We start from the raw sequence: 11,460 nt of genomic DNA, 5'->3' as shown, positions 1-11,460 counted from the left end.
AATAATAAAATTTATATTATATTTAGAATACTCTGAATCATAAGCTTTTTATTAGGACATTTATAGGGTTAATTTAATTCGGCTTTTTATATGATATTTTTCTTAGGATTTACCTTTAGCTCTTATAATTAGGATTTTAAATTAATTATCTTAGCATAGATGATGTACAACATCATATGTTCTATCAATCCCGATTGCGTGACTTTGATTCTCTCACCACTATTGCTTAACCTAATTATAATCCTTTATCACCTAATTATAATCCTCCAACTATCGTTGCCTGATTATGCTCTCCGAATCATTATTTTCCAACTTTAATTCTTTGACAATATTCATCTGACTAAAGTCCTCTGTCCACCATCGCCTAATAATAATAATCTTTTGAACATAGTCACTTGATTATAATTTTTCAATAATAATGGTCCGATTATTCATGACAACAGTATGCTAACTATCATTACCCGACTATGATCCTCCGACGCCTATGTTTAATATATATATATATATATATATATATATATAATCTAGTTAAAATATTTGACAATATAAGCAAAAATTAAATAAGTCTTTCTTCCCCTTAATTGAAAGAAGTAGGATTAGAAAGTCTAAATTACAAAGTCAATTATTCAACGATGAATAGCCTTTACTATATAAGTTTATTAATAATAATAAAAAAAAATCTAAGACAATTAGAGCATTAGGAGAGGCGCTCGCTATATAACTAGCCCGAAAGCCGAGGCCATCCTCAAATCAAAATCCATCTTCATCTCTAAAGTAAAGGAAGAGGTCGACGGCGAGATCAACAGGCGAGATGGTTCTTAAGGTTTTCGGCAACCCTATTTCGACCTGCACCGTACGCGTGCTTGCTTGCATAGAAGAGATCGGTTTGGAATACGAGCTCGTCCCCGTCGATTTGACCACCGGCGAGCACAAGCGGCCACCGCATATCCACAGAAATGTATCCATTTTCTTTATTTTCAGTTCGCTTTTGATGAATTTATCCATCTTTTCTTAAGCATGTATTTATTTAATTTTGTTATGCGTGCAGCCCTTTGGTCAGATCCCGGCACTCCAGGACGGCGATCTTATTCTGTTTGGTGAGGGATTTATCTGTTATTTTACACTTCATCGATTAATTTTCCTTCGGTTTCTTTGGATTTATATGCCTGAAATTTTAATATTATAATCTTTGAGACAAGTAAAGGTTAATTATTCAGTACTTGGAACAGCTAATATGTTTTTGATAAGTGCCAGCAGAAAAAGATTTTCTGATTGATAGACCAATTAATCTAAAGAAAAAAGGTATTATTTATTAAGTCCCCCAACTCCCAAATCGCCTAAGCCTTCGCCATTCACACCTCTAAAGTTCACTGATGGCTGCAAAAGAAGAGGTTAATCATTAAAATATATAGTGAGCTTAGATTTATTTTATTCTTTGTTTTATTTTAACATCGTTGTTACATCATTTACTGCATAAATAATTTTAATATTTATTATGGAGTTCGGTTTAATATCTGATTCAACACTGGTTGACTATTTAAACCATGAAAATATTTTTTTTTTTTTAGTTTCAGTGTCTGATCCGATTTTCAGAACATTATAATGTTGTCTATTGATTATAATTAGAACCTTGCTTGATTTGTTGAATGGCTGCACATATATATTTTTCTTAGTGGAGACTTTAATGGGAATGAAGATCAAATTTGTCAAGAACATGAATGATCAGTTAGTCAATTCTTATATAGGAGATACTGGATTGTGTGAGGTGCTTGGCTAATGCATATCAAATGCTTTATTTTACATTGCAGAATCTCGGGTTATAAATCGGTACTTGGTGCGAAAATATGGCAAGGGAACTGATCTCTTGAGAGAAGAAAGCCTTGTCGACTCTGTATCGGTGGATCAGTGGATGGAGGTCGAAACACAGCACTTCAATGGACCTATCTCCACCCTTGTCTTCCAGCATGTTTTCCTTCCAATTTTCTTTGGAGGAAGCACTGATGAGAAGGTGGTGGCTGCGGAGGCAGAGAAGCTGGGTAAGGTACTTGATGTTTATGAGGCCAAGCTTTCAAAAACAAAGTTCCTTGCAGGTGATTTTTATAGCCTCGCTGACCTCCACCACCTCTCCTATGTCCACTACCTGATCACCAGCACCCCACACGGCTCCCTCTTCCACTCTCGTCCTCATGTGAAGGCCTGGTGGGATGCCATCAGTTCCCGTCCAGCCAGCAAGAAGGTCTTAGCTGCTCTGTCATTCAGCAGCTGAGTTGCTAGAGAGGAGCAGGTTGGTTATAATGTTGAGTGTCGAATGAATAAAAATGCACTGTGTTAACTATAGATGCCGGTTCACTGTTGCTGCTAGCTATGGCTGGCATCTGCGTCCTTTAGTCTTTTGTTGGAACTTGTTATTTTGGTCATGTTCGCGTCTTTATGAATAGTTTTGTGCTACTTGTAATGTTTTGGTTGAAATAAAGTTGAGAGTTTATTTTATGTTAGTACAAAATATGAAATGTTTCAATAATTTTTAGGTTTTCAAGAATTTGTTTGAAGACTCCAACTAGTTTTGAGTGGAATTTTTATTCTGTTCGAAGTCTGGATGTCGTCCAAAGATCAATAAAAATACGTCATGTCACCTCAAAAGTGTACCGCGCTCGGTACCGACGCTTGATACCGAGCGTGGAAAGTTCTTCCGTCCGGTGTCCGCACAGAATAATCTCTCATTTGTGTGGCACTATATGTGACTTTTGGCTTTCCATTGCTCTATGTTGTTCTGGTGATTTCTTGAATAGGGGATAGAAAAAACTAGCAATGGATGCTGTTTCGAGGCTTACCTAAGAACTGGTGAGAAATCATGGTCGTGTTAATCAGTTGTGAGAATTTGTTAATTTTTAGTCTTTTGGAGGTACTTTGGTGATGCAAAAATGATCTGAAGATATATAGAAATTCGTTTAAAGATGACAACCCCATTGCCTATAGTAAGCAGCTGTTGCTCCCACCCCTTCATCTTCTGTATGCATGCGATCTTCTCATTTTGACCCTTTATCATTGTTGGCCTTGAGAAGAAAAATTCAATTATATCGGCTCTCTTTTGGGCTCTAATACCTTTAAAGGAGCTCTCTCTTGGGCTCTACTTAATTCTTTGATATTTTCTATGGATTTTTTAGTTCTTTATGGTTTTATTCCTAAAAGTTGTGATCTTTCTCTCCACAATGCTGGCCTACTATAAAGTCCCTTCATGTATTAAATTTAATTCCTTTATCTTATAAAGAACCAAATTTTATTATTCAACAATTACAACCTAAAAATCTGATACTACGATTTTCTTTAGGTTTAATAAGTTTACAGTAATATTTGCTTTAGGCTTTTTCAGCTTGAATGGAATTAAAGCAACCGAGGCTTTGTTTGTGATAGCTTTCTTATTGTTTTCTAAAGTATAAATTTTGTATTAAAAAACTGCTTTAAAAGTAATAAGAATGATGTCCCAAACGAAGCCTTAGACTTGAAGTTTTTACTATTAGTCTAGAATACTTCTTAGGCCTCGTTTATGACAGCTTTCTTAATGCTTTTTAAAGCAGCTTTTAGTACACAAATTTTTGAACTTGAAAATTTTGTACTAAAAAAATGATTTACAAAGTTGTAAGAAAGCTGTCCCAAATGAAGCCTTAGAAGTATTCAAGTCTAATAGTACGTAGTTGATCGAATAATATAGGTAGTGCTCAGCTAACCAATTTGCTCGATACGACTTTGAGAGTTTGTAAGAGTTATTGACTAACCAATTAGATATAGTAATAGCCAAATAAATTCTTTTGGACTTGTTATTATGTGTTGAAAGTTTTTCCCAAATAATAACAGCACATGTGATAATGTAACAATTCACATCATATATATCGTTAGTTGATAATAAACAAATTCATCAAAGCCTTACACGTGTAAAGGGACAAACCCATAATACTCATATCGTACAAGCTACAGCTATATATATCCTATCCTCTGTGTAAAACAACAACATTGTTTTTATATAATGAATACTTGTCTTCTCACTTGTCTTCTATGTTTTCTAGAATAGGAAATCTGCTTCACTGCTTTACATGGTATCAGAGCTATGATACCCAGCGGTAGAAAACTATGGAGCAATCTGAAACCTCCCAGGTAGAATCGTTCTCTATTCCCCAAATTTCATCTTCCCTAAAATTTGTTATATCCAACATCAAGGTCATCATCCCCACCCTTCTCTCCAACAACACATATCCCACTTGGAGATCACAAATCCTAAAGCTATTTTCTGCCAAAGGATTTGAGGTATTTCTCTTTGGTACCAACCCCGTTCCACCACCAAAACTCATTGATTCCTATTCCACACTTCGTGAGAACCCAGCCTACAAACAATGGCTTCTCATAGATTGGAACTTGGCGGCAACATTGTGTTCTACTCTTACAACATCAGTTCTACCATACATCCATAATCCTTACACCTGCAACGAGATATGGATAACCTTGGAAAGCTGGCTTCAAGCTTCAAGAAGATCACGTGTGATACAACTCAAGCATGAGTTGCTCAACGTGTCTATAAAGAACTCATCCATGAGCCAGTATCTCATCGAAATTAAAACTCTAGTGGACAACATCTCCTTAGCCAGATCAACAGTAGATCAGGAAGATGTTATTATGTACACCCTTAACGGGTTGCCACCCCAATATCAATCCTTCAAGACTACCATTCGAACATATCCTCTTCCACTAAGTCTTGACAACTTCTACTCTTTGCTTATGAGCAAGGAGATCAACCTACTGGCCGATTCCACCAAACATCAGCTAAGCATCAACGCCGCATACACCTTATACAACCACCGAGGACATAGTCCACATGGATGTGGATGTTCTCCACAAAACAACTCCTCACAACCTCCACCTGCAAACGTCTCGGCTATCCCTCCCCTCATTTGCCAAATCTGCAACAAGCGCGGCCACTCAACATTATCCAATGAGTGGATACTAGACACTGGAGATACATCTCACCTAACCCCGCACATTGAGAACATTCAGCAACCATCTGATTACTTCGTATCTTAGCAAGTCACAGTTGGTAACGGTTCGAGCACACTTATCACTCATACCAGTCAAGGTATCCTACCTCTTCAAAATGGTAAACTTCTTATATCCCAACTTCTTCATACCCCACATATCTCTCATAATTTAATTTCTATTCATAAGCTCATCCAAGATAATAACTTTCTCCCTTTTTGATGCATATGGCTACAAAATATTCGATCAGTTCTACCATTGCATCCATTTGGGCCAAGTTGCTAATGGTCTCTACCCGTTGATGCTCTCATCCTCATTCGATCCCAAAGCCTTCAACACCTCTCTCTCATCGGCTCTCTATTGGCACCAACGCCAAAGCCACCCACACTCTGGAACCACATCCATCATATCGAGACGACATTCTGAATTACATATTCTGACCCAACTATCTTTCTATTTTTCGTGTTTGGCTTCCAAGAGCCACAAACTTTTTTTTCTTCTTGTACTCATTCTCAATGTACTCCTTTATCTTTACTACACTTCGATGTATGGGGTCCTTCCCCCAGTTTATCTACTCAAGGATTTAGCTATTACTTACTAATTGTTGATGATTACTCACTCTATGTATGGCTATGTCCCATGCATGCAAAATCTAAAATCTCCTCTCTTATAATAAACTTTGCGCACTTTATACAAAAATAGCTCTCTACCACCATAAAAAGTACTCACTCTGACGACAACAATGAATACATTAAACACTCTCTTCATCCCTTCTTTCAAACACACGACATCCTCCACCAAACGAGCTTTCCATATACCCCTGAACAAAACGGACTTGTTGAATGCAAGCATCGTCACATACTCGAGATAACTCGCACCCTACTCGCCGATGCCAACCTTCCACATCACTTCTGGCCTGATGCGGCTCTCACCGCCATCTACTTAATAAATAGGTTGCCATCTCTAGTTGTTAACATATTGTAAAACCCTTAAAAAGATGATTTTTTTTTAGTGCAGTTAGTCTGTACGAACTGGATTTAGTACCGGACGAACTGAAGAAATTTGTGAAGAAATCTGTCATTTTTGTCTGTACGAACCTGGAGCGTCGGGACGATCCGTCTGGACGAAATTTGTCCAGAGAGCAAGTCGCCCGGGATGAATTGTAGATCGTCCGGGACGATCAGTGTTAATAAATATCGGATTCGAGATATTTTGGATCATTTGAAGAGAGAGAAAGAGAAGGCAGGAGAGAGAAAGAGAAGGAAGAGAAGGAAAAGCCGGATTTCGGAGGCCGCGGAGCACTTTTCGTCCGACGACGTAGTTGAAAGATTTATTTGTCTCGCAGTAAGGACTCCGAATCCTATTTCTGTTTTCAGAGATATTGATTTTTTATCGAGTTGTGCACTTTTTTATATTTTCGTAGTCGAATTTTGACATGATTTTGTATTGAGACAACTTTCACCGCACAACTTTTAGAATGTTATAGATATGAATATTGTACACGATTTGAGTATTTTCTACGATGATTTTACCGGTCGGAATTGGTTCTACGCGATTTTAATTGAATAGAAAAATATCAGGATGTTATTTGATATGGATTCAGTAGAACAATAGCCTTATATTGATGTTGTGAACGTTCTGTGTGAATTTGGAAATTAGTGTTTTTTTGCAGTTTTTTTTGTGTAAATCGGTAGACTGCCGTTACTCTGTCGAATTTTCGTAGGATTTCTGATTTGTCTGAGATTGATAGATTGAATAGATATGAATGTGAATATTGATATGATTGCTTTAATATTGACTATTGAATTGATTATTGATTGATTATTGATACTGGAACACAAGTGAAACCTGGTTGAACGTTGGTTGGAGATTGAATTGACCTGTACAGGATGGTGGGCCGACGGGCTTTCCTTTAAACATTGATTATGGATATATGGATGGGAGTCATAAGGAGTTCTTATAGATATGCCGACGGGCAATAGAGTGACGACTCTTTTTATTGAAACCAACGTATGAATATCTACAACAGCAATATGGATTCTACAACAGCAACATAGCCAGTTGATTGTACTTGTCCAGTATTATCGTATTGAATGCATGTTTACTGTATTGACATACGGATTTACTGCTTTATCAATTTCTGCTTTATTGATTTGATCGGATTCACTGTATTGTACGATTTCATCGATTTCATTGATTGATCATTTGAGCATGAATACTATTGATATATTGATATTGATACGGATAGGATGGATATAGATATTGTATAGATTCATTGCTATGGACATGGATATTATAGATTTATTGATAGTATTGCCTATAGACTCATTGATACTATTGATTCTGCATTGTATTGACTTGCTACATTTGATTTATTGATAGAGTAGATTGAAGTTTATCGTATTGCTTTTCCGATTGATTTTATTGACTAGATAGCATAGATTTAATTTGATTTGATTGATTGATTCGACACGACTGATTTGACGGATTGATTGATTTTCTTCTGTGTACGAATTTCTTCGAGATTAACGTGTATTGATTGAGCTTGATTTATCGATTTGCCTGCTGCTGCATTGACTGGTTTTATTGACTATGGATTTCCGTATTGCATAGACTCATTGACCATTGACTGATATGGATTTGATTGTCTGACATGCATATTGATAGCATCGCCGTGCTTGATTTCAGTTGTAGGCTTTGGTGACCTGCTGGGCTATTTAAGCTCATTATATGTGGTTAACAATTTCAGGTCAGAGCAAGGGAGCAGGAATGTAGATTGATCGAGACTGTCAGACGAATCCTTTCACTATGGATGCCTGGGGCGTCACACATATGCTCCCCATATCAGCTACTATTCAATCAGCAACCTACCTATACCCATCTACGCATCATCGGATGCGCCTGTTTTCCCTGGCTTCCACCTCCTTACCATAACAAACTTCAGCCCAGGTCTAAGTTATTCATATTTCTTAGCTACTCTGACAACCAAAAAGGCTACTATTATCTCGATCAATCTACGGGAAAGATACTTATCTCGTGACATGTTCGCTTCGACGATTCATTCTTTCCCTATCAACCCTCTCCACCACTTACCCCAAACCCATGCACAACCTCCAATCCCTTCCTACTCAAACACACCAGCCCCTCCATCCTCCCTACTTACCTCCCCAATACTTATTCCCACAACCTCCAATGCCTCACCACCCTCGCCGTCCATACCAATGGAACCTCCACCCACATCTCCCTCCTCCCGCTCTCCACCAGATGCCTCACTTCCAAAATTGCCTACCCACCCCATGAAAACCAGGTCCAAAATTGACAATCTTAAACCATGCCAAATGCTCAACACCTCCTAACACACGCTCCAGCTCCCATAGAACATATCTCCTTCCAAGCTACCTTTCATCATCCCAAGTGGAATCGAGCTATACATGCTGAATTCATAGCTCTCAAGTCCAAAGGTACATGGACACTTGCTCCCAAACCTCCCAATGCACCCACCTTAGGCTCAAATGGACATTTCAACTTAAAACCAAACAACAAACCTCCACTCCTTGCTATAAAGCTCGCCAAGTAGCTCTCGGCAATCACCAAGAATGTCCAAACTCAAATGCGAGGACTTTAACTATGGAACAGAGATAAAGTATGTTATGGTTTGGCTGGACGTCATTTACATTTTTCCAATCATTTATCTTTCTATATTATTTAAAACTTTTTTTATTTATTTTGAATAAAGAAAATTGTTTTCCTTAGAGCCTAACAAATTTAATTTCAGGTAAATCACAAGTAGAAGAACGCCAAAAAAATATTTCTAATGCAAAATAAAAAAAAAATCATCTAATAAAAGTGAAAATATAAGAGTCTCTAAAAATAAACAATCCATTGTGGTATGTGTCAATTAATTTCAACTCATTTTTGCAGAAAGAATTAAGCAACCGAGTAAATACCTTGTGAGCTTAGATTCTACTCCTAAAAGACGCAAGCCATTTTATGAGATTTTTCAAATTTCTCAACATTAATCATCTTCTAAAGAGTTTTCAGAAGATGTCATCTTTATGAAATTTATTCTTTTGATCCCTTTCCTTAAGATAAACAATCTCATGGATATCACATTTTTTATTTTGAATTATATTTAAAAATTATATAGACTCACTACTCCCTCCAAATTAAAGAAGTAATTTAGCAATTCATCACACAAAAAGCCTAGAACATGCTTAGTGCTAAACTACATATTCTAGACCTTTCTTCTAAAATATTTGGGAGGTTAAGAAAAATTTTTATAAGAAACTTCAGAAATTTTGTTAGTACAAAATTTTAATGAATTTAAGTTCCTTTTTATATAGGTCTATATAAGTATGACCATATGTAGAAATTTTTTTAGCTATTAACAATGTAGATTGCTGCTAATAATAGGACACTAAATCGTTCATCATAAATCACACAATCATTTCATTTAGGAAAGAAAATCAATCATTCTAAACACATGAGATAAAATCAATCATTCTAAACACAATCAACATCACAGAATCATCAACAAGTATATCCAGCATCAAGATCACATCATAAATCTTATCACACCAACAAGTATAATCAACAATTTAAACCACATCAATGCTCCTAAAGCTAAACTAGGGTAAGTTATCTTAGCAAACAAACAAGTGTGTGCTATGCTGTGTAAAAACCCTTCAACAGTTTTGAATTCACTTAATTATCCTAATGATACTTGGTAAGATTTACAAGCTTATTATATGTTTGTTAAATCTCCCTTAAGTCATCTTGAGTTATTTCATGTTAAAATTCTATCATAAAAAGTTATGAATTGAATTTAGAAATTTTAAATTTAAGTCTAAATATTTGGTTGAGAGTGCTGCAATGCCAAACTCTCTATTTGAGTTGGGGAAAAATTCTGCTTGAGAACGCTATGGTGGTGAAGGGAGGGGCACTACGATACTGAGCTCTTTGTCTACTATAAAACTATAGAATTTCCCTATAGCATATTGGAACTAAAAATGTGGCAACACAACATGATTGGATAATTTTATAATATTAAGATCCTCATTCATTAGAAATTTCTAGAGTTAGTTTTCCCATTAGAAGTACTATGGTGTTGGGCAAGGTAGCACTGTGGTGCTAGGTCAATTTCCAAATTTGTATATAAATTCAAACCCCCAAAACATATTTCATTCTCTAAGTCAAAGATAACAGTTGGGAGAAGGGAGAATAGATGAGAAAGAGTATAGAGAAAGAGAGAAGATAGGATTTTTGGTCTGTAGAGATAGATTCATCAATCGAGCTAATTAAGAAAATTGCTTATTTCAGAGTGTTATTGATGCCCTATTTTAGTTTTCAATTTTGATGCCTGAATGAGTATTTTTTGGAAGTTTATTCAATTTATGTTGATATAAATGAGATTTTACAATGATCCATGATATGTTATAAAACAATACAATATATTAACAAAAATAATATAAATTTTCATCAGATAATCTGGATTATACACTTTCTTGGATAATTTTGTAAATATTTTAAAATTTTTATAAATTGTTACATTTCACTAAAAGTTTCAAAATGATGCTATGGATATATATAAAGTGGTCTTAAAAATTTCCCCAAAAATAATAAACTTATTGCTTCAGGCATTCAAAAGAAAATTACTCATGCTACTATCATTGAATCTGTGAATGTCATCATAACTGTTACATCCAGGAATATTTATAGTGATAGAGAAGTATATAGTTTAACATCTTAGTTTTATACGAAGATCCAACACACAAGCAGATAAAATAGAGGGTGTAGCATTTATAAGATACATCAATATTTTTACGTGACCTTAAATAGAGGAAAAACCACGAGGCTTGGCCTAGTTTTAATGAATCCACTAGTATTTATAGTTGATTACAAACGAGGCCCTACCTTTGGGAGAAGGCCTTGGCTTGATGTAACAAATATACATCACATGGAGTGCATTATATGGAGGGAAAAGAAAGAATAACTATTGATGTGTTTGTTTGATCGGAATGACCATAATCGATAGACGACGGAGGTCGGAAAGAATGTAGTCAGGTGACGGTGGTCGATGACAAGTTTTGTACCAAGAGAACTCTTCCTTCTCTTCTTGCTTGGGGATCCCCCTTCAATGAAGAATAAGGGGTCTATTTGTAGTTTTCTAAGAGTAGCATGGCCAGTAAATAAGAGGAAGATCAAGGGTACTTTCTATTTATAGTTTTCTAAGAGTGGCATGACCAGTAAATAAGGGGAAGATCAAAGGTACTTTAGGAGTGGTTTGAATGAACGACCAATGTTGATTTTGTTGATCATGAACCATTTGTTGGACATTTGAATGTTTAATAATATCATAATTCAACGATCTTGGGCTCATTGAATTCTTCTTGTCGAGCTGCTTGATCTGAATATAAGCATGTCATGTTTGGAAACCAT

The 11,460-nt window shown here is 36.0% G+C and overlaps 1 protein-coding gene across 1 annotated transcript; it reads left to right on the top strand.

The window, feature by feature from the left end:
* Positions 1 to 737: 737 nt before the first annotated feature.
* On the top strand, positions 738 to 2,503 carry LOC110100122 (probable glutathione S-transferase GSTF1). The gene is made up of 3 exons (XM_020827540.2): positions 738 to 958; positions 1,049 to 1,097; positions 1,809 to 2,503. The coding sequence occupies exons 1-3, from the start codon at positions 812 to 814 to the stop codon at positions 2,264 to 2,266; spliced, it is 654 nt and encodes a 217-aa protein (XP_020683199.1). The 5' UTR covers positions 738 to 811; the 3' UTR covers positions 2,267 to 2,503.
* The last annotated feature ends 8,957 nt before the right edge of the window (positions 2,504 to 11,460 follow it).

This window comes from Dendrobium catenatum, unplaced genomic scaffold (assembly GCF_001605985.2).
Source record: "Dendrobium catenatum unplaced genomic scaffold, ASM160598v2 fragScaff_scaffold_822, whole genome shotgun sequence".
In the NCBI taxonomy this organism is placed as follows: domain Eukaryota; kingdom Viridiplantae; phylum Streptophyta; class Magnoliopsida; order Asparagales; family Orchidaceae; genus Dendrobium; species Dendrobium catenatum.
This window is presented reverse-complemented; position numbering and strand designations above follow the sequence as displayed.

What these genes read in the sequence shown, in the direction of transcription:
- LOC110100122 (XM_020827540.2), top strand. Translation starts at nt 812, where the DNA reads ATGGTTCTTAAGGTTTTCGGCAACCCTATTTCGACCTGCACCGTACGC. An exon ending in CACCGCATATCCACAGAAAT is followed by an intron (nt 959 to 1,048) that starts GTATCCATTTTC and finishes TTATGCGTGCAG; the next exon opens with CCCTTTGGTCAGATCCCGGC. An exon ending in CGGCGATCTTATTCTGTTTG is followed by an intron (nt 1,098 to 1,808) that starts GTGAGGGATTTA and finishes TTTACATTGCAG; the next exon opens with AATCTCGGGTTATAAATCGG.